At 36.9% G+C, this 25,215-nt stretch overlaps 1 protein-coding gene across 2 annotated transcripts in view; it reads right to left on the minus strand.

The window, feature by feature from the left end:
- LOC128991626 (uncharacterized) overlaps positions 1 to 25,215 on the minus strand; it is a 109,361-nt gene that overhangs the window by 20,287 nt on the left and 63,859 nt on the right. For both annotated transcript variants that reach the window (XM_054414677.1, XM_054414678.1), the window contains one exon: positions 633 to 841. In XM_054414677.1, coding sequence (XP_054270652.1) covers positions 633 to 804 — 172 coding nt within the window. In that variant the 5' untranslated portion in view covers positions 805 to 841. The remainder of the gene's footprint in view (positions 1 to 632; positions 842 to 25,215) is intronic.

Raw genomic sequence — 25,215 nt, forward strand, 5'->3', positions numbered from 1 at the left:
GTTTAATTTTATATTGTGTTGTAATACTAAAGAAAATTTTTTAACCTTAATATATATATAAGTATATAGGAATAAGCATACAAACAAAAATTATCTATCCTATGTCATTTCCATGTTGTAAATATATTTTGATGGAAAGTAACTATGTATAACTTTATTTAAAACAAAACCGTTCAGAAAGCAAAAGCATAATACTAAACTAAGAATGCAAAAACTAACCAAACCTAAAACAACATAACCTAAACCAATATTACCTAACTCAGCCTAAACTAACCTAATCCAAAATAACCAAACTTAACCTTACCCAGCTCAACCTAGCCTAACAACATCCAATTTTGCCTAGCTCAACCTAGCCTAACAACATCCAATTTTGCCTAGCTCAACCTAATGTAATCTAACCTAACATAGCCTAAATCAACCTAACCTAAAATAAAATTACCCAGCTCAGACTAACCTAACAAAATCTGGCCTAAACAAGTCCAACCTCCTAGCTCAACTTAACGTAGCCTAACATAAAACGACACGATCCCAAGCTAACGTTACGTTACTCAGTCCAGTCCGACCTAACCTCTAATCTAGTTTAACCTAACCTATAAACCTAACCATTTTATTTGAACATTTGCACTATTTACCAGGGGGAGGTGGTGGGGGAAGCATGTCGGAGCGGCTGTGTCGTCCACTGCTGCTAGGACTGTCAGTCTTGTCTGTCGCAGAGTCCATGGTCTCTGTCGTCGCGGTGGACGTCGACGTCGCTAGCGTCTCTGTCGCAACCTCGTCTGTCGCTGAAGCTGAACTCTCATCCATGTTGACTCAAGCAGATTACCTCTTCAGTAACATTGTCCTGAAACAAAGTAAAATGTTGTTGAGATTTCTAAATGAATTATCAGTATTTGTTCGTGGTTTCACTCCGTTGGGGAGTGTTTACGCATTTTTGTGAGTTCCAAACCAACTCAGATCTTATTACTGTATAGATTTTACTTTTTGTTAGAGAGCGTCTTTAATTATTACCAAATGAAAAATGTAAAATGGGTAGCCAAATGAAAACTGACATCTGGATCTGGGTCCATAGCTTTCTGTTATCTGAAATTATGCAGGAGTAAGTGTATTTTAGGGAATAAATCAAATTATTGAATAACTTCGTAAAGTTAACTTATTCAAAAATTGTTCATCTATTTCCTTTGATTTTTACTTTCTCCCCATAGTTTATGGAGAAAGTATATTTTCGTCAAAATGTAGAGTTTGAGTTTTTGATAGAAATGTCCGTTTTGCGCCCCCCCCCCCCCCCCAGAACCCAGAAAAGTGGTTTTTCTAAGTGATGTATATATTGTGTGTGTCCATCCGTATGTGTGTTTGGATATGTAGACCTATTCAGCTAACAGACCACACCTGTAGTCTGATTTTGATGAAATTTCGTATCCAGGCGTTTTTGAAATTTTACAAACCCAATTGCTGTAAAAATTCCGGTTAAAAAGTTATTGAAGTTTGTGCGATTTTTTCCATAAAATTATAATTACTCCCACCAGTTTTTGACATGCTAATGGGAGAAAGTATGAGTCAAAATTGCTGATAACGTTTATTTTTCAAATAAAATGTCGTTAAGTTTTGCGTTAACGACAACAGATGAAGGTATACAATTCTCACCTAAGACGTACCAAGCCCCGGAATTATCCTGGTCAAATGATAATTGTATTTTTGTTCAGAAAAGCCAACTCGTCCGCGTCCCATTGCTGCATTCCTATTAGCATATTAATGACCGGAACGCCGGAACACGGAGTATAGCGGAACATTGAAACGACCAAAGCAGATTCACTTTCTAGCGGAGTTCCTAAGATAAATTACGTATGTAGTGGTATGATGGATGATGACGATGATGATAAGAAGAAGTATTGCACCCTCAGGTCTTGAGCAAACAACGATATGAAGAAATTGCTTTAAAATACAATAAAAAGGTTTTTTCATATATGATTTATTAGTTTATTATGTAATCATGTATTTATCAGCTGGATAACTCATTCCAACGCTCTTCACCTCAATAAACAGTGAGGCCTACATTTTGTAGTTACGTATTCTCAGCTGAATAATATCATGATATTCAGCTGATAATACATATTATGGATGTTGTATTCATATTTAGAACACATAAAAGAGTATGAACGTGTAGATTTGTTACATTCAAAGATCCGCTGTTTCTTTGGGTATTTCCAAATACTAAAGGACAGCTGGCTTCAATTTCGAGCCATCAAAAGCCACTAAACCTTTCTTGGTTCTCCAAAAGGATTGAACCAGTGACATTGTGAAGGTTTGAGCACTACAACCACAAAGATACTCAGCTTCTGACCAGAACCAATTTTTTTCATCACATTTTCACTAATTGAAATAGTTGTGACATACAAATCATACAATTAAGTGGAAAATGTTCTTCATAGTTTAAAAAAGGACATTATTTTAGTATTTTGCGTCTAGGTCCGTGCTAAGCACCGACAAGGCTTTGGGAATTTTATAAATCTATTGAGATTCAAACAATGTTAAAGACACGTCTGGTACAAATCCAGTGTATAAAGACGCTTGATTATAAAGACATCCAGGGACCCCCCATGGCGTAGCGTCGTCATGGTGACGAGGAGGCATTATGGTCGACCACGGACATTGTGAACATTGAGGAGAGCTCATTTAGTACCTACAATGGCTTCACAAAGAAACTGCTCTGGATAAACACTAGCGGTCTGAGAGGAGTTGTGAGCTACGGTCTGAGAGGAGTTGTGAGCTACGGTCTGAGAGGAGTTGGGAGCTACGGTCTGAGAGGAGTTGGGAGCTACGGTCTGAGAGGAGTTTGGAGCTACGGTCTGAGAGGAGTTTGGAGCTACGGTCTGAGAGGAGTTGGGAGCTACGGTCTGAGAGGAGTTGGGAGCTACGGTTTGAGGGGAGTTGGGAGCTACGGTCTGGGGGGAGTTGGGAGCTACGGTTTGAGAGGAGTTGGGAGCTACGGTCTGAGGGGAGTTGGGAGCTACGGTCTGAGAGGAGTTGGGAGCTACGGTCTGAGAGGAGTTGGGAGCTACGGTCTGAGAGGAGTTGGGAGCTACGGTCTGAGTGGAGGTTGGAGCTACGGTCTGAGAGGAGTTGGGAGCTACGGTCTGAGAGGAGTTGGGAGCTACGGTCTGAGAGGAGTTGGGAGCTACGGTCTGAGAGGAGTTGGGAGCTACGGTCTGAGAGGAGTTGGGAGCTACGGTCTGAGAGGAGTTGGGAGCTACGGTCTGAGAGGAGTTGGGAGCTACGGTCTGAGAGGAGTTGGGAGCTACGGTCTGAGGGGAGGTTGGAGCTACGGTCTGAGAGGAGTTGGGAGCTACGGTCTGAGAGGAGTTGGGAGCTACGGTCTGAGGGGAGGTTGGAGCTACGGTCTGAGAGGAGTTGGGAGCTACGGTCTGAGGGGAGGTTGGAGCTACGGTCTGAGGGGAGGTTGGAGCTACGGTCTGAGGGGAGGTTGGAGCTACGGTCTGAGGGGAGGTTGGAGCTACGGTCTGAGAGGAGTTGGGAGCTACGGTCTGAGGGGAGGTTGGAGCTACGGTCTGAGGGGAGGTTGGAGCTACGGTCTGAGAGGAGTTGGGAGCTACGGTCTGAGAGGAGTTGGGAGCTACGGTCTGAGGGGAGGTTGGAGCTACGGTCTGAGAGGAGTTGGGAGCTACGGTCTGAGAGGAGTTGGGAGCTACGGTCTGAGAGGAGTTGGGAGCTACGGTCTGAGAGGAGTTGGGAGCTACGGTCTGAGGGGAGGTTGGAGCTACGGTCTGAGAGGAGTTGGGAGCTACGGTCTGAGGGGAGGTTGGAGCTACGGTCTGAGGGGAGGTTGGAGCTACGGTCTGAGGGGAGGTTGGAGCTACGGTCTGAGGGGAGGTTGGAGCTACGGTCTGAGAGGAGTTGGGAGCTACGGTCTGAGGGGAGGTTGGAGCTACGGTCTGAGGGGAGGTTGGAGCTACGGTCTGAGGGGAGGTTGGAGCTACGGTCTGAGGGGAGGTTGGAGCTACGGTCTGAGAGGAGTTGGGAGCTACGGTCTGAGGGGAGGTTGGAGCTACGGTCTGAGGGGAGGTTGGAGCTACGGTCTGAGGGGAGGTTGGAGCTACGGTCTGAGAGGAGTTGGGAGCTACGGTCTGAGAAGAGTTGGGAGCTACGGTCCTCTTGTTGCATCGCATTGTGCCCGTTTGGAACGAGGGACATAGACTTAGTAACGCTACAATACGGATGTGACAGTAATTTAATTTTATTTTGCATTTTAGGCGCAGTTAGCATTTTTAATCATGTCTTTTCAGTATCTTTGCATCGTTTACGGGTTTTGCTATAGATACGAAAGTATCTCTGTGATCCTATAAAATAACAAATTTTTGAAAACTGTTTTTTACTAACACGTCTGGTTTTCAGAGAATTGCCCTTTAAGATATTACAAGTGGTATGGCAAAGACCTAGACCCGGGACTGATTTACTTTTACGGTTCGATGTCCTCCAGAGTACAAAAAACTATTACCGACCCTTAGCAACATGAGATTGTCCCTGAACGCAAGGCAAAATACAATGTCCAGGGACACTCCCATATTGCTAAGTGTATAGTTCAAATTCATATACATAAACATTAACTATCAAGCTATTAACATTCCACTAAACAAAGTATTAACGCCTCCCCTGTAGCAGCAAACCTAAGTACTCGTTGAAACTAATACAATCTAAATAGAGAATCATTCTGACAAGTAAATATACTAATTAAGTAAATGTTTTAGCAACACTCCGATAAGGAAATTTAAAATTCGCTTAGTCAACCGGTTTGCTATAACGGTATTTTTATTTCCCGTTGAGTTTTATTATTTAGCGCGCTACGTGATGCAGTCGCCATTCCTGAACCAATGTTCCATGCACTCAATTACAATAAAACTGAGTCGCGTTGGTGTGTGTACGTGAGTGTAAACGTACGGTAGTGTGCGAGCGTACGTGCGGATCGACGTCGTTACAACCAGGGTTTACTACTTTGGTCGGTAACAGTCAAAACAATCTGCCACGGCGGTACAACGACTGTCTGGGACCGAACTGGGAGTCGTGGAGTTCTGAGGTTACTGCAGAGTGACTCACGATTATGTTTAACCATTGTATATACACAGAATAGACTTCCCAAGTAATGTAAAATTTGAAACCAAGAAAATAGACGAAGTTCAGGACCATCTCACCAGAGGTTACTAGCATAGATAAAACATACTCCCTTAGGTACTAGTGTATTGGGTTAAATTGGTTAAATATTAATTCAAATCAATGCAATATCATAGCAAACAGCTGATTGATTTATCATTTTTCACAGAATATTGTAATTAGTTGGTAGATCATGCAACAGATTGCACCACGTTTTTTGATTAAAAATTTTACATTACAGACTTCGTAGACAAGACTTCGTAACAGTCAATATCTTCAATATGTTATGAATTAGACAGTAAATAATTTAAGTTGCAAACTGACTACGTATAAACTATGCAGCAGCTCTTAATATAACACTACTTCACAACGTAAATCTTCAAAAGCTACATCATTTTGCAATATACCAATAACATATGAAAATTTTATTTTTACGTTCCTTTATCAGAATGATTCGAACGATAAGAGTCTATGACATCATGAAGACCCTAGCTTGACCTCTACAACAAACAGTAAAATAGTGTACTCCATATAATATGTCAGAACCGAATTCTCTAACTTGAGTAGTTAAACTCCAAGTGAACGTATGCAAACCTATTTTTCATTAGTTCACAAACCAGCCCGATCATAAGAGGAAGAAAGAGGTAAGTTTTGCATTGTAAAAAAGATTGGTTTACTTTAAACTATTTGTAATACCAACATGTTTCCCCATATAAATTAGATTAACAGACAAACTATTTCTAAAATTAAATGTTTTTATGCCAATTGATCACCATTCAAAATATATACACATTGCGTGATATCCTATGGTATCCTTACGGATGGATTTATATTGATAGTTTAATTGTATAAGTTCATTAAGTTTGTAAAATTCCTTTGATTTTAACCTAAAATAATTTAAAAATAAAAATACTTTTTAAAAATGCCACGTTTTTAAACGCACTAAAAAGTATAAAATAATTTATAAAATGTTGAGAGGATAAATACTTGTAAGATTTAAAACGAAAAACGTGGGGCGCATGCTGATTTACAAATTAACTTCACCTATTGAACTATTATGATCTATTGCATGCGCCCCACGTTTTTCGTTTTAAAACTTACAAGTATTTATCCTCTCAACATTTTATAAATTATTTTATACTTTTTAGTGCGTTTAAAAACGTGGCATTTTTAAAAAGTATTTTTATTTATAAATTATTTTCTAGTTTTTAGTCTTTAATGTGTAAATATGTTAAATCTACTTTTATATAGCCTCTTAATACATAACCAAACCCCAAAACCTTATTATCTGTAATCAGATGTTTTATCTTTACTTTGAAATGATTGTTTTATATTTTTAGAATATCTCGGGAGCAGAACCTGTACCTCTTAACCTCTGCTCTTCTAACTGTCAAATTTAAGTATTTACAGCTGACTTGAACTAATTTATATGTTTACATTCTTTTAAAATGTAAACATGGGAAATTTGGAAGCCAAAGGGGCGTAGCCCAAGGGAAATATGAAAATTAAATGATATAATATTGCATTGTCATCCATTTGAGAGCTATGTTTCAAGTTTCAAGTCTCTAGCTCATCGGGAACTTCAATTAAAATTGATATCAAAATTTGTAGGAAAGCGAGCTAATAAAAACAAGCCCATGGGGCGTAGTCCAAGGGAAATATGAAAATTAAATGATATAATATTGCATTGCCATCCATTTATGAGCTATGTTTCAAATTTCAAGTCTCTAGCTCATCGGGAAGTATCAAAATTTGCAAGAAAACGATTTAATAAAAAACAAGCCCATGGGGCGTAGCCCAAGGGAAATGTGAAAATTAAATGATATAATATTGCATTGTCTTCCATTTGTGAGCTATGTTTCAAGTTTCAAGTCTCTAGCTCGTCGGGAAGTTAGTATAACATTGATTTTAAAATTTGTACCGGACAAGAAAGTGAGCTAATAAAAACGTTTTAAAAAAGAATATTCGTGAGTTTCTCGTGGCAACACGTTGATCGTAAAGTCCCATTGTTAAAAATACTTTTGCTGTGAACTTATTGGACAGAAAAAACAATAACCAAATTGGAAATTCGATTGTTATACAGGTTTGCTGCAAGGGGGTGTTTTACACAGTATCTTAGCTTAGAATCACTGGAATGGTCATGTGTCTTCTTTACAATTTTTAAGTGTTATTTTACCAAAAAGTTTTCAAATTCGTTCGCATACAAAACTTAAAACAGTTTCTCTCTTAACATTTGTGCAATGCCCAGATCTAAATACTGTTTATTTTATAACAATAAGGTAGTAAAATATCACGAACACTTTAAACACGATAAAATTACGTTTAACGTACTTTTGTTCCCATTTCTTACTTTCTCAGAAACACTGCTTTGTAAAAACACAAGTACACCTAAATTGAACATATATTCAAAGCGAAGTTAAAGAAGGGGGTTATTGGTTTATTTTATCGATTAGGAGAATCGTTATATTCTTTATGTTTTTATTATACTTGCTTACTAAATGAGCGATTACTTTTCATAGTAAAATAGGATTTATTTGCGTAAGAAGTAAAGAACCTAAAATAGCCTTCTGTTGAAGTGGTTCTTTAGGACTTCATCTATACCACCCGTTCAAGTCACTAACGGTCAAACTTTTTCGTTAATGGTTGTTTAAAGATAACAACCGTTTTACTGTATACAGTTTTAAAGAATCCTGAGTATAAGCTAGACTTGAGTTTGAAATACGTAGTTTATAAAAAAATATTTACAAAACATAAATATAACACGATTATTTTCCATCCAAACTTAAGCGTGGCGATTGCCTCCAGGGAGACGATAAAATTTGTTACAAACTCCAATAAGATGTTTTTTGTGCTTTTATAAATTCAATCATACTAAAAAGTGTTGTTCTTTTTCTCCGATTGAAATTTGTTCTCAAAGACGATATTTTGAGAATATGTAAAGGTTTAAGTTGGGTGGGTTCATATTCTACCTTTTTGTACGATTTGGTCCACTTTATGGACTAAAAATAGGTACAATTTAGTTCAATAAAGTTTTTTTTATTCACTCAAAACAAAAATATAGACATACAGAAATTCCATAATCTGTATATCAAAATAAATTTAGATGGAAAAATTTGCTGTTAACTGCCAGCATGTAAACATTGCAGCAGTATTTTTCTTTTCTCCTAAAATATGTATTTCACCATGTAAAATCACATATGTTTCCTGATTCCACAAGCCACTCGCCATTAAAATTGTAATAGTCGTGTCGTTCTCGCTTGAAAATAATTATATGTTAGTCGTTTGGGCCCTGAGAAACTTCAGTAGATTTTTAATGGCTCAAAACTAGACCCAGTTGTCCTTGACTATTGGACGTTCAATAAATAGTTTTAGCTAAAGAAACAGCTGTTCTTAGTCAGTAACAAAGCTATACATCTCACTTCCTTGGAACTGCAAGGACACGATCCTGAGTGCTGAAGCGTGGCCTAGAGGTGTGCTGGTCAGCAAATTCTTGTTCCCAAGAAGAAAGTCTGGTGAAGATCACCCTCCCGTACAAAGCGAGGATCATTTTTTAGCAGAAGCCCAAAGAACAGAAGCAGCAAGGTAGGCCTAGGCCTAGGTCCTGCCCATCACCAACCTCCTGTACATAATTTCAGTGTCTCTTATTTAAATGTACAATGCCTTTGGACCAAATGGGATCTGTTGTTGTTATTTGATGAATTAAAAAGCCCAGACATTATCTGTGTCAGTGAACACTGGTTGACACACCCGGAATCTTTAACAAATATAACTTTGGGTGATAAGGTCTTGGTATCAGCCTATTGTAGAACTGTTAAGAAGAATGGTGGAGTAGCCATATTTGTAAATAGTAATTTTAAGTGTACAAAACTGAAATTGGAACAATTCTGTATAGAGCAAATATTCGAAGTAACTGGAATTGAACTTGTTGACGAGTCATTCTTTATTCTTGTGGTTTACCGCTCCCCAGGGGGAAGCATCGATGCTTTCTTAAAACAGCTCGACCTGTGTCTGGATTTTGTCACCAAAGTGCACAAGCGTATTATCATTGGAGGTGACTTAAATGTACACCTAAACTCTGGATCATCCGATGAATTTGAACTGATTAATCTGCTGAGGTCGTATGGCTTCTACCTGACTAACTTCCAACCCACGAGGGGGATTGCCTGTCTCGATAGTGCCGCTATAAACTTTGACCCTGAGGACTGTGTGACTTCTGTGGAGGACCCGGTGGTGGCAGATCACTGTGCTGTGACGTTGCAAATTACTTCTACTCCTGTAAGTACCTCACCTCAACCTACTTGGTATGATAAATACACATTTGCATACAGAGTAATTAATGATGATTCTCAGCTGCTCTTTTTGAATAGTTTAAGAAATATTTCCTGGGATCCGATAATGACTATAAATAATGCAGATGAACTCTTTGATAATTTCTTTGATAAGTTTTACAGTGGATTCGAAAATTGCTTTCCTCTGAAAACCCGTCGGAAGAACTCAGGTCATCCTAATGTGAACAATAACTCTAAAGTAAAGGCTCGGTCCGGCCCTCCTGCACTTAGGGACTGGTATTCACCTCAACTCCATAAGCTCAGAGAGTTTGTAATCATCTTACATGATAGAGTAAAGCTTTCCACTACGCCCGATCAAAGGCAGGTAAATTATAATGAGTATTTGCGTATTAAGAGGTGTTACAGGCGCATGGTCAAGAATGCAAAGAAGGCAGCAAACGAAAAGTTCATAAGGGAGTCGCCCAACCAGTGCAAAGCAGCCTGGAGTATTGCTAACAAACTTTGCAGGAAACCTGTGGATCTTGCTTGTGTAAGTAGCCCGGATGAAATTAACGACTACTTTGTGAGTGTGGTTGGTAATATTGCAAGTGAGCTAACTCCTGCAGATGGCCATTTTGTATTAGATCCAAAGCCCAATGTGACAATAAAAACCCGCTTGACAAGGTGGAAAAACGTTACTCCGGCTGAAGTAATATCACTTGTTGCTAACTTTCACCCTAAAGCAAGTAAAGATGTATTTGGTATCAGTGTAAACCTAGTCAAAAGTACGATCAAGGATTTTGTAGGTCCGCTGACTCATGTGATAAATTCTTGTCTTGATCAGGGTTGTTTTCCGGATAGGCTGAAGGTTGCCAGGGTTGTCCCTGTGTATAAAAAGGGGGATCGTGAACAGGCCAGCAGCTACCGCCCGATTGCAATTGTTCCTGCTATATCCAAAATCATCGAGAAAATAATGTACGACCAACTTGTTGCACATATTAATGTAAGTAGCTTGTTCTCAGATTCTCAACACGGCTTCAGGAGGGGCCGCTCCACTACCACTGCAGTGTTGCGACTGGTTGAAAGGATTACAAACGCCTTTGAACATGAAGAGCCCTTAGGCCTAGTCCTACTGGACCTGAGCAAAGCGTTTGATGTGGTGTCACACGAAGTTCTTCTGGCAAAACTTGAAGCCTACGGAGTGGAAGGTACTGTGCTTGCTACATTTTCTTCTTACCTTAAGAATCGAAGACAGGTGGTTGCAATTGACGGGGCTCTTTCGGGAGAACGCAGGGTGGAACACGGTGTCCCGCAGGGCTCGCTACTTGGACCTCTCCTGTTCTTGCTAATGGTGAATGACTTTGGGTGTGGTGACGAGGCTCTCATGTATGCGGACGATACTACCCTTGTATTAGGTGGAAGCTCGGTGACGGAAATTGAGAGAAAGATGGCCTTGGATCTGACCTCCGCCGAGAAATGGTTTAAGTCCAATAGACTTCAGCTAAATGTCAACAAGACCCAAACACTCATCTGCACCTTGGGTAGAACTCCGCCTGCGAACATCGTACCTCAAGTAAAACTTCTTGGATTTTTGATTGATAGACGGCTTAACTGGCAGAGCCATACGGAAGAGATGTCAAAAAAGCTCTCAAGGGTAGTATCTCTACTTCGCAAATTGAGGAACAGCCTAACTGAATCTTATCTCTTGACCATCTACTACGGCCTTTTCCATAGCCATCTGAGTTACGGCATACTGCTCTGGGGCCACTCCCCAAGCTGTAGGGCAGTGCTGAGGTTACAGAAGGCGGCCATGCGAGTCATCACTTCTAGTGACCGGCGTGAGCACAGCAAACCCATCTTCAGGAGATTAGGCGTGCCTACAGTCCATTCGATGTACATTTTATCCTCATTGGTACATGTCAAGAAGAATTTGAGCGAGCTTACAACCAGAGGCGATGTCCACTACCACGCTACACGTGGCTCTACCAAGTTAGATGTACCGAGAACACGCCTAACAAGCACACAACGCCGTTTCCCTGCCATGGCATTGAAGCTGTTTAACAAGCTGCCGGAGGACTTGAGAAACCTTGAGACCAAGAAGTTTGAGGGAAAAATGAAAGACCAACTTACTCAGTCGGCCTATTTCTCCATCAAGGATTTTCTTGAGGATAAACTAGTGAGTAACTGACTCAAACCCCTATTCCACCCGCCAAGTTTGTGAGTTATTTGTACATAATATTATTTGAAATTTGACAAGAACATTTTATTTTGCTATTTTAATTTAAAATTAAGAAAACTGACGCAGTTAATCCAGTAAACCTGGTCAAAAACGAAGAGATGGTATTAAGGTATTAGGTATTGTTCAGTCTGAGCTTTAAAAAGGAACGCACCGTTACTGTTTTAAATTATACAGGGTGATTGGTACTCAGTGTGACAAAAATTGTTTGGTGTAAGTACAAAGTACTGTAAATGCAGTGTGATGATGCATATAAAATGTTCCAAGTCTAAAAATTAGCTTCCCAAAGAATTATTTTATGTTTTTCAAAAATAACTAACTTTAAAAAACTTAATGTACAGCTATTTCTCAATTACCTGTAAATGGATTTGAGTAGATAATGTCATTTTCGTGTTCTACATTAAATTTTGAATAAGAATAATGGAAAATGACGGGGATCAGTTGTAAAAACCCCATTGTAAATAGATTCAAAGATAAAAATTAAGATGCTTGATAAAAATTTAAAAAACATTGGTCAATTGCATTTGTTCACACCCTGTATACAAGAAAGTCTCGGAATATGTTAAAAACTGCGCCATTTTATAAGCTTTCCAACCATATGCTACACCATTGAGCTTTATGTCTGCTTATGTACGCTTTAGTGGTTTGAAGAATACAAAGCATGGTGTCTTTAACATTTAAAACATAGAAAGTCGGCATGTATTAAGCAAAAGTTGTATTTTTGTTTCAGCTTGAACAGTAAAACAGTAAAAAGTTCCCTGTTTTCTGGCGTTCAAACCACTAGACAAACAAAAAAATATCTAAGCCTCAATAGTGTAGCATATGGTTGGAAAGCTTATAAAATAGCGCAGTTTTTAACATATTCCGACTCTTTCTTGTATACAGGGTGTGAAAAATGCAATTGACCATTGTTTTTTTAAAATTGTTATCAAACATCTTAGCTTTTATCTTTGAATCTATTTACAATGGAGTTTTTAAACTGATCCTCCGTCATTTTCTATTATTCTTATTCAAAGTTTAATGTAGAACACGAAAATCCATATACAGGTAATTTAGAAATCGCTGTATTACGTTTAAAAGCATGGTTAAGTTTGAAAAACATAAAATATTTTTTTGGGAAGCTAATATTTAGACTTGGAACATTTTATAAGCATCATCACACTTAATTTACTTTGTACTGTACTTACACCAAAAAATTTTTGTCACACTGAGTACCAATCACCCTGTATACAGATACTGTATTGATGGAATCAGTTATAATAGTTAAAAATCAGTCGAGTAACATTTCCTGTGGTAATATGGGAAAATATTAGGAAAGGGGATGCGGAATACTACCCCCGGAAATCACCCCCAGATGAAACATGACGGCACGAAATCTGCAAACCAACCAATATGGGAGCCGTGTCTGCGACTGGAATACTACCCTCCAGCAAAATGTTGTTCTATACAGGGTTATTACAAATGATGTTCATGATTTCATACATACATTAAATATAGTTTTATTTGTTATACAAAGAAATAAAATGGTTACAGCTTTTGAAAAACTCAAAAAGTTTTGACACAGATACACAGAACTGTAAATACTCGATACGGGAACCCCTTGTGGTACGACAGATGTCAATAATGTAGTCAAGCTCTTGCTAGACTTTGAAAAGTGTGTCTAGGTCTATTGTTTCGATAGCATTGGTAATCCGTTGTTGGATCTCAAGTATGCTTATGCAGCCATTTCTCTTAAATTTCAAGTGTCACTTGCCAATATAGTGGTTACTAGGAGGATAATCGTTAAACCTGGTTCTAAAGTGTCGTTGCACACTAATAACAGATTGGTTAATGTAATATTCCAACTGGCAAAAAAAAACTTTCCTGCCTTCAAATTCAGCCATTACACAACACTTAAACAATTGACTTGACAAACAGCTCATATGCACCCAAACCAATGTAAATGAAACTTTATGAGTTTTTCTTTCCAATGGTACCAATTAAAATAGTCTTAAAACAAATTAACCCAGTAATATTTATAATCAAAATCAGGAACATCATTTGTAATAACCCTGTATATTACAGTTAATTTCATGTGTTAACTTCGTGTAATAATTATCATTGTCATTTTAATTAAGGTAACTCCGTTTGAAAACAGAAAAGGCATGTAGGGAATATCAAACAGAATTTTGAAATGTCACATCAAGTCTGGTTAGTTATGTTAGGTTAGTTTAGAACAGTTGTGACAACGAAAGTTGAGTGTATGTGACTGGAAAACTGGCCCCCACTCTCTAAAGTCAACATGACATAGGAACTTTTTTGGTAGGGGTGGGGAGGGGAGGGGGTAGTTGTCCGGGAGCAGTCTTCCGGCGACTCATTTTCAATAAAATTAATTTCGCACTTCGTTTGAATTTTAAACGTATCTCATACACTTCATCTTCATAACATGAGAAACATCCAACATGGTAAATCTAAGAGGAATTATAAGCTATATAATTACCAATTCAAATATAATTACTTTAAGGTAATCACTTTAAACGCCAGCTACTGAAAAAATTAACATTTTAACAAATTAATTGGTGTCGTGATCAGCCACGGGTTTCACCACTTTCATCGTTTCCCGCGTTCCCACGAAAACACGAGCGTGTCAACATTGATTACGAGTCTATTAATCAACAACAATCAACCTATTATTCCAGGTTGATTGGGAATTGATTTACGTAACCACAATGGCAGTCAACAGGGTCGCCCTTGTGAAATGCGAAAGTGATTAGGGTTAAGTAATTAATTGATTAGGAATTGTATGATTGGCTCTAGTTTTAAAGGTTTTCAAATTAAAGAATACTTTCAGAAGACTATATTGCAAGCTGGAATGAAATAGGATGTGGGCCTATGCAATTGTTGGTCTATAAGGTATGTTTGAAGTTAAGAAGCATTTGTTAATTTTTTACACGTTTTATATGCCGTTGCACTGTCATTTGGGTGTATCAGGGTATCAATACAATTCGTTACAAACATGAAGACCTATTTGACTCTTATAACTGAAATTAATCCAATTATTAAGAAGTGTGTTGCTAGTCCATTGGTTAACGTTACAAATTTGCAGGAGTGAGCTGATTTGGCAATTGTCGATCTGGAAATGGCAATACAATTTTATTGTGATGAGTTAGAACCACTTTGCAGGCATTTTGTTTCTTTTTAACATTTTCTCTGACATAAAAATGAGCATTAGATAAATCCAAAATTGGAATAATTTAGTTAACAAATTAAATTATTTCAGTTAACAAATTAATCTAATTATCTGTCGTTAAGCCAATAAATTTAAGGGGTGTAAACTCATAATTTCATCAGGACGTGATTGAGCCATGCGAACGAGATAATCTTGAAAATTAAGAAGTTACGGGGCAAAGCCCGCGGGTTACAGCTAGTCACAGAATATGTGAGATTGTTTCGCTGTTTAGTCTGTGTACCACATAGTTTTTAAATAGACTTTAAAACATTTCTGAAAATTTGTACCTAAATTTTTCTCATGGTAGAGAGAAAACAAAAAATCTTCACCGATTCCAATACAAACGACGCGAAACTAGCATGTAGTACGTAATTCCTCATAATTAACGCATAGTAATTATCAGAGGGCAATATTGTTCAAAGTTTGACTTTTCTCATCTTCTTATGGAGAACATACCAACAATAGCTAGGGTTCCACGAGAACCACACCAAACCAGCTGTCAGTTATTTCCATCACGTGACCACTCGCCCACTCTCATCTCCCAAGCTCTCAAGGTCAAGTATCAGATCACAGCATCCTCTGCACGCTTTGGTCCATTAGAGTAACAGGATTATCTCATATCAATAAAGATAATGTCGGATTACCCGCGGGAAAGTCATGATAATCCGTACCGCCTTTTGTCAGCGTAGCTACAGCTGATCCATTTGTCTGTAATGGAAACTACTTCAAGCGGCGATGTTGAAACGTTTTGTCCATCTTGGTCCAGTATGGTTTTTTATTAGAATTATATTGGAGGGGACACAGAAAAAATGAAAATATGTGGATATTACTTGTAAGTATGTAATTTGACGTGTTCGATTTCTTGTAAATATTCAAATTTCAGCAAATAATCTTTTAAGCCGTTTGGGAAGATTGGTTTATCATGGTCACCTAAAAGTCTGAAAGTTACCGGTTCGATCCTGAGAAAAGTCAAATTATCGCTGCAGACACACAGTCAAATTACGCGTTTGAACAACTGAAACCAGCTGTTTTTGACCATTGAGCTTTTAATGATGCAGAATTCAAACAAAAACAGCTGATCCAATAACAAAATAGTCTACCAACTCACTCAAATCTACACTCATGATTCAGCTCAAAACAGTAGAGTACCAGAACGCCATTGTCTTATTTAAAAGATAAAGCCAATATGTTTCGAATATAATTGAAAACAAATCCAACCCACAGCAGTTAGTAAGCGATAATAACTACTTACACCATAGTCAGCACATATCTATCTGCCTGTTTAACCTGTGTATCCGGGTTTGAACAGCGCAGCTGCATGTTAAAAGTCTCATGTAAGGCTTCGTTAAATCACTTTCTCCCGCGGTATTTGCATATCAGTCAATAGGACAAACGAGCAGCCGACAATAATCAGCTGTGATGAGCTGAGACGTGCTTGGATTACCCTCCGTGTGTTGAGGAGGTCTTTAAAGTTGAGCCAATACAGAAAGAACTGTTAGAAAGTTAGCACTTTAACCATGATAGAACAATAAAAGAACATTCCATTCAGAAGTAAAACATTTAACCAGTTTAAGCTAACAAGAGAGTGTGCCAAATGCCAATCAATGATTTATTTGAAACATGTTAACTTTATAAAGCCAAATTTAAAGGTTAACTTATTGTATAAAGCATATTTTATGCCGTGTACAATAAAATAATAAACAATAATAATCAAACAATAAACACGGCTTATACATACAGACAGGAAGTCTACTTATAATTCAAAAGTAATGCCAATACAGAGACGAACTGTATGTAAGTCAGGTTTAGTTTCTTCGCGTGGATTGAAAATTAAAATTTATACTAAGCATTTCAATTACTGTATTACATATAACGCCAGTTAACGCCATTATGTCTGTAGTCCGTATGAAGCACCGATTTCATACGGTGATAAAGTTGAATTAATTATAGTTGAATCTTAATACTTAGCTATACATTTGATTTATATTAGTTTTATCGATTGAAAACACCTAAGTGAGAATAACCCCAGTGTATGACAGTTAGAACCACACAGATTAATGCGAGATTCACCATTTCCATCCGGTAATGCAGTTGAATTGGTCAATTGTAGAACGAATTGTAGAATAGAATTGTAGACTATCCCTAGCTATACATTTGTATTTACAGTAGTTGTATCAACTGCTGACACCTAAGTAAGAATAACCTCAGTTTATGGTTGTTATACAGTAATAAGGTATGGTTGTTACACAGTCTGTGGGTTGTGAGATGCGCCATTTCCATCGGGTAATGCAGTTGAATTGATCAATTGTAGAACGACTATCACTAGCTATATCACTAGCTATACATTTGTATACAGTAGTTGTATCAACTGCTGACACCTAAGTAAGAATAACCTCAGTGTATGGTTGTTACACAGTCTGTGGGTTGTGAGATACGCCATTTCCATCCGGTAACGCAGTTGAATTGATCAATTGTAGAACGACTATCCCTAGCTATACACTTGTATGTACAGTAGTTGTATGTATAGAAGACACCTAAGTAATAATAACCCCAGTGTATGACAGTTATAGCCACAGTCTGAAGATGTCCGTGAGATGCACACCTGCACGAGCCCCTGTGCTTCTCGTGACCAGAATAATCAAGTGTATTTCTGAGCTGGGTGTTCCTGTTAACTCGGACAGTGGTAGGTCTACAGAATGTGTTTTGGTCACTAAAATACAGAGAAACCTTAGGACGGGATCAGATTCCAGATACCGGTCGTGAAAACTAGTTTAAAAGTTTTCGTCTTAGATGGGAAATGCACGCAATAATCCGTCAAACACCATAAACCCACTCACCAAAAAATGACTTCAAGCAAACAATATTTTAAGTTGTTAGTTGGCGATTAGTCCAAGCAAACTAAAAAACAGACAAGGGGAACGTTAAAAATCTGCAATAAAACGTTTTATGGTTTTATTTTGTAGTGTTGGGTGTACAGAGTGACATACTAAAAGTTGCCTAAAATCGGTCGACAGGAAATCCAAAATCACGATAAAATTTTATATTGTACAATATACAATATATATTGTTTTGTATATTTGTATATTGGACTAATTTCGAAAAAAAGACAATAAACATCGGTGGTCGTCCTAAATCAATATTTCGAAAAAAATGAATACAAAATGCATGTGGTATCTTTTTTTAAAAATTTGTCCAATATTGGGAAAAGCCGCCATTTTTTATCGTGATTTTGGGTTTCCTGTGGACCGATTTTAGGCAACTTTTAGTATGTCACTCTGTACACCCAACACTAAAAAATAAAACCATAAAACGTTTTCTTGCAAATTATTTAAAGGTCATATCCTATATTTCTTTGACCAATACTCTTATGTATAAAATATAGTTTCGCATGTATAAAATGTTATGTTATGTATAAAATATAGTGGTTACGCATGTTTTCAATCACGAAAAAACTTCAGTAGAACCGTCTGTATAGTTTTAACAACTACTATTATTACATCTTAGCCCACTGGACAAAATTCATGAAGTTTGTATACGCAAATGTTCTTTCAATTTAATGTAGATGTTTTGTTTCCATTTGCATTATTCATCAACAGATATACAGGGTGATTGATATAAGTGTGCCAGCCGTTTTATTCGAAAACTATAAGAGATATCAAAAAAAGTTAAATGGTAAGTGCCTTGGATTTTTTATTAAAAAAATTTTAGTCAAGTCAAAAAAATTATTTTAGCCGCCATTTTTCCAATATGGCCGCCAACTTTGATTTTTCTTACGGAATACCCTGTATTTTATGATGTATTCTGGTAGAAAAAGTAATTTTAAGACGATTTTATTCTTGTAATTTTTTTCATAAACCTAACCGTTTTAAAGATAATAATGGTTAAAGTTTTGAAATTTCTGCATGAGAAAGAGTTTCGAAGCAAGCATGCCAGCTGTTTTGCTCGAAAACCATTCAAAATTTCACAACTTAAACCATTATTATCTTTGAAACGGTTAGGTTTATGAAAAAAATTACAAGAATAAAATCGTCTTAAAATTACTTTTTCTACCAGAATACATCATAAAATACAGGGTAGTCCGTAAGAAAAATCAAAGTTGGCGGCCATATTGGAAAAATGGCGGCTAAAATAATTTTTTTGACTTGACTAAAATTTTTTTAATAAAAAATCCAAGGCACTTACCATTTAACTTTTTTTGATATCTCTTATAGTTTTCGAATAAAACGGCTGGCACACTTATATCAATCACCCTGTATACAGTTTGAGTGGTAAATAATAACTCCAACTTGTATATATCAGCCCATTATTTAAATTAATTTTATCCTCGGTTTCCGTTTCCGTTAAGGACTTTGTTATTATATAAACTAACTTTCTCCGACAAACTCTTCGGTTTAAATCTCACCTTCGACCCTGACAGCCGCTGTTGGATGACATAACAATGTGATTCGTTTGATATGTCATCCTCAAGAAGTCAAATTAGTTGTTTGACAGTTGATCAAGATAACATTTATTTGTGAAAGCCATTGATGGAACTAAGGACGGTAACGTCGAAACTAATTTTTTTGGAGGTATTTTCTCGACTCTATACGGATTAGAGTATGATAGCTGTAAAACCGTCGATCTGAAACTCATACACACAGTTTTCTGTAATTATTTTACTGAAATTATTACATTTTGAAGTTAATTTTTGGTGATGACATAGTTATTTGTGCAACTAGTGGGTGAATTGTTCCTACAGTTACTATAAATCATATGAATAATTAGTCTATCAAACACCGTACAACACGTTTCTAGGTTAGGTTAAATCCAAACATTGAACGAAATGGGATACGCTGCACCAGCTGATCGTAGTCGTAATATCTTTGCAAATTACTGTTTTTCAAGCGTACACGGAATACGTGCATAATAAAAGCACGCCGTTTTGTGATGTTTGGTTGGAATACTAATGTGCGCTAAAGTAAAAGCTGTGCGCAAAGTAAGGTTTTCTGTACAATCTGTACAAGGAAGCCCGCTTTGTCGGATGACCGTAGGAAAATTGTATTTTAATTTTGTGAATACTTATACATTGCATTCGCCTACCATCAATGTTTACCAACTAACTAATTTTGATTTATTTTAGGCTTATTGCTTGTTTGTACTGTTACCAAATTCTATGCTTGGGTTTCTTTTTTGTGATTTCCTAGATTTTGCTAGGTTTGTATACAAATCAATGTACGTTTTAGTCCCATTCTCACCTAAAGACGGGACCAGATTCCAAATCAGGAAACGTAAAATCGGCTGCACTTCATTCGAATGAATACATCGATCGATATTTCAATTATTTCATTCGATATATCAAGTTTAGTTAGGTTAATCTAACTAAATGAAATACTCGAGATGTCGAATAATCTATACATCGATATTTTTTATTCGAATGAGTAGGGCCTATAGGACAGATATCAAAGTGCAACCGTAAAATATTTTTCCTACAGTCACCCGACAAAGTTGACTTCCTTATACTGTTTATAGTACAGAAAGCTGCTAATTGCTGCATATTTATACTTTGCCGTACGGTTTATACTTTGTCGTACGGTTTATACTTTGCCGCACATCAGGATTCCAACGAAACGACACGAAACAGCGTGGTTCTATTATGCACGTAATCCGTGAACGCTTGGAAATAGGTTGGCAACACTTAAAGATAATAATACTATGAGCAGCTGATTGACTATTATAACTACGATTTAACCTGTCACTTCGTGTTTATAGTTTCGGTATTTATGAACTTTCTGGACTTTTCTTTTAAACGTTTTTAAAACATTCCTACGATCTTAATAAACAAGAAAACCCCTTTAAAGCATTTTTTTAGGCGCGGAAACCACTTCAAATTACAAAAACATACGGAACTATATTCTCAAAAGGCGGAGCACATTTCTTGCCGAGGAAAAATAGCGGAGTGATACAGACCGCGGGTACTATCGCTACTCTAGGTACTCTAGGGTACCATTTGTGTTGCCAGCTGAACCTAAAAACGTGTTGTATAGTGTTTGAAAGACTAATTATTTATATGCTTTATAGTGACTGTAGGAAAAATATAATGTGTAACACGAGTGAAAAAGGCCTTTGCTGCACTCGAGATCATTCCGCACTCGCCTCTCTCGTGTGCAGCAAAGTGCCACTTTCACCACTAGTTACACAAATAACTATTTGCAAACCGCGATGGAAGATTTCCGCAACATTTCTACCGTATGAGTCAGCGGCATTTTCAAGGCACTTTGAAACCATTCCATTACTGGAGTCAGAAACTTTCTGTCACGAGCGAGAAGAAGAAGAAGATCCGTTGGCATTTCACTCTCGGCCTTGAGGCAAGACGCAACCGCTACGTTGTCAGGTGGGCGATTGACCTTTTACTGCATAATCAGCTGACATCCAGGGTGTCCAACTCCACGTCAAAATAGCAAAAATGTTGTTGAAATCGACAAAAGTATGTCGAAAACATTACGATGGTCATTTTAGAAAATATTATAAATGTAAAGAGTTGATCAGATAGTATTCCGGATGCTTTACACAATGTTAAACTTGTATGTAAGAAGCTGTGTTGTTTTGAAGCTGTTATACTTTTTCCAATCAACATACTGTGTTTGTAAATCGAAATGTTGATTGATACTTGCAACAATGTGATGTAAGTATATTTCGTTATAATACATGATTAGGATAACTTTATCACAAAACGACTATTTCGTACATTGGCCACCTTTATAAATTAGCAAAAAATCATTTACGCCTTTCTTTGTTATTGTATACGAACAGGTTTCCGTTATTTAAAAGTACTATTACTCCGCTAAGAAAATTTTAAATTCAAATTTGTCTAAATGCAGATTAAGTACGGTAAATGTCGAAGCTACTGTACTATAACTGCTGTATATATTGAAAATACAATGTAACACGACAAAAATCTTTTGATATAATAAAAGTTTATTCCGCAAAATCACCGGGAATATCAACGTCAGAAAATGTACAGCTGATTTAATCGACTCCAGCTTATTATTTTTGGCCCAAAAGAGTAAAAGTACTTCTTCAGTCCATCTACGCATGTATTGGAAACAGCTGTTTTCTTTTCAGTGTAACCAACACTCTATTTTTATTACAAGTAACCTTTTCAACCTGAAACATAAGTTGCGATGTTCTAGTCGATGAGTCATTTATACTTCACAATATTGTTATAGACCATTGTGTGATGTTACTTATTACAAACTCAATAAATATTAACAAATTATAGTCATTAATACCACCACAGGAACGTAGCCTTCTAACCCAACCTTGGTAAGGAATGTTGTATACAGCAATCATTGACTAGTACAGAACTATGGAATCCAAGCTATTCTAATTGTGTTGATCTTCGTGTAATTGTGCCTAAAAGAAATCAACAACGAATGTATCTTTATAGCTCCTGACTTACCATTAGTTATTTTCGTCGATTGCATTTGGCAACTGTGTTGACATAAAATGTGATTTTTATCATACTTGAATGTGGGAAATGGTTATAAGTACTGGTAGTTAAAAGGAAATAATCAATATTTCGTTTTCGTTGTGGGACAAAGTCGTGACCCTCGGTTCGAAGAAGGCCTACACTAAAGAAACGAGACTATAGTACCTAAAATCTGCCGTTCTTCCTTTAATTCCGGAGTTGTATATTCATATTCATTACTGTATTATGTTTTTTTTTTTATTGTAAGTGTATGTTTTATGCTGAAAATAAATTTAAGACGTGGAAAAGGGAATTACATGACGTGTGTATTGACGTATTATTTTTTAAACAATTGAGTCTAGTACATTGCTAACACAACACTGTGTGTACGTAAACAAGTAGGATTATTGATATACAATAACTAGAACTATTCTTTACAAAGCGTAATATCTTTGATTATTGGTCCAACATTATCAAATAGTCAATGGTAATGTTCGTTTCTTATAAAAAAATAACTTCATCCACGCTAGAACCAGACATACAAAGAATACAAGATTCGTGGAGACAATAATTTAAGGAGATACAAGTATATAACTTACTTTAGAACCATGGTGTACGTAATCCATCTTACCTGCAAAATACAAAACACTTTGTTAGTTACGTAAAATTAATATTGTAACATCACATGATTGATTTCAAAACACTTTTATCTCTATATCTAAACCCCAATGGCCAAGGGATTGAAGGATTTTCAAGATTGCACATTTCCAAAAGACAACTCCCACGAATGCAATCTGTTATCAAACTGATATCACACAATTTATTTCAAAGCACCTTTTATTTCCACATCATCTCAATCTCGATGGCCAATCGTGAAGGATCTTCAACGATTACATCTTTGACATCTCCGAAAGACGTATGAAATATGTGGCATAAAACTGATATGAGAAAATTCTATTCAAAATAACGTTTCTCTACAAATAATCTCAATCTGAATGGCCAAAGGTTTTGAAGGATCTCCAAGGGTTGAAGATATATCTAAAAGAAAATTTCCACAAATTTAATTCGTGACAAAAATCATACCTATTTTTTTTAAAACGCTCTTTATAATCTAAATATTTGATTGGGGGATCTTTAAGGAAACCTTGTAAATCTCCGACAAAACTCCACGTAATCAATCCACTATATCAGTGTTGCATCTCGTCCTGGGGCTGATCAGGACAAATTGAATCAGAGGATCAGAGGTAATTGCTAGAAAGTAAACGTCTGAGTGGTCCAGAGGGGGGTACAGGGGGGTCCAAGGTCACGTGATGTCTGGAGGTGGTCTGCAGCTGGAGTGTGGAGGCTGGAGAAACTTACAACCAGTCCAGAAACGGCGTTGATATATCCATTTAAATCTAAAGGTTTATGGTTACATGTGTGTTTAAGTACTTACCATGCGGTGTACATTGAATAGTAATAGGAACAAAGAAAGATTTTGGAGATGACGAAGAGTAAGGTAAATGAAGAAATGTACTTCATCTTTCATCCTTGTATAGGTGTTATTTTCCCTATGGACCAAAGTTTAAAAAAAAGGTTACAACATCTGTAATGTGATCTAGTTTTTTTTCTCCGTGCATCGTATTAATAGGATCTCATTGCAGATAAATATAACATCTTGAACCTTGAACCAAATCAAAGTAAATTCAGATTTTATTCAAGCTTTCCCACTAATACAATTCAGGATTAACAAAACTATTTTGAACTTAAGGAAACGCCACCTTGAATAAACAAAATAATGTGGATAGGATTACTTGAGACTTCCTACTTAGTAAATTGTCATTGATAGATTTATGATATACGTATTGGGCAAGCAAGGGTTAGACTTGGCAACTTTCATCTGATAACTTAAATAGCTAAATTCAAGTACTAAACGACATTAGCTGTGTACACGACTTTCAACGTGCTTTACATAAAAGTTGATCCGATCAGTAAGTTAAAGACCGTCCAAAAATAGTTCTTTAAATAAAAATCAATTTTTAAGTATACTCTTTACAAACTGATTCATTATCAAACCAACAGACATGTTCCTAATTTACTGACTTACAAGAATCATCGCAATAAACAACACATGGATAAATCAATGCATTTCATGCACGATCAAATAGGAAATATCACTCAATTTATCATAAGCACAAAGCTAGACAGATGAAAGAGTTGTGGATCAAGGTCGATAGTGATCAGACAAATCGTTCACCACGTAGATACGATGACGTCATATTGCGTCACTTGAGCCAAGGGCGTCTACAGTCCTGCCTAGCCGTAAATATTGTCAGTGGTAATAGTAATTACATCATATGATTCCACGAAGAGTGGCTGAGAGGATAAAAGAGTGGTTTTCTGTAACTGGAAATGTAATGTAGACGATACTCCGAATATAGTGAGTCAGTGGGAAATCATTAGGTCCATGTATATAGAGCGTAAGTGGTTTGTGTTAAGTGTTGGTGCCAGTGAAGATTGGGTGAAGAAAAACCACACGCTTTTAATGGAAAGTGGTCAAAATTTGTCATATGTTTTGGGTACGTCGGGGATTGAACCCGTTCTTCTTGTCCTGAAGCTTGAGATATTAATAACTATGCCAGCAACATACCAGCAACACACCCACCGTTTAAATACGATAAAAACAATTTGGGGTTTCGAGTTGAGTTTTTAGATTTAAGTAAGAAGAATTCATGTACAAAATGTGACATGAGAAGAGGTAATGGATGTAACGAGTTTATTCAAAATACGTAAATTAATAAAAAGGACAGTGTTATTGTAGCTTTGTTACAAATGGGAATGTTTGAAAAAAGTATACAATAGTTGAAGTGATCACAAAATTAGTAAAGTACATCGTACTCACTAAACATTCGTTTAT

This window comes from Macrosteles quadrilineatus, unplaced genomic scaffold, assembly GCF_028750875.1.
Source record: "Macrosteles quadrilineatus isolate MER2022 unplaced genomic scaffold, UCM_ALF_1.0 Scaffold_4__1_contigs__length_99947679, whole genome shotgun sequence".
Classification (NCBI taxonomy): domain Eukaryota; kingdom Metazoa; phylum Arthropoda; class Insecta; order Hemiptera; family Cicadellidae; genus Macrosteles; species Macrosteles quadrilineatus.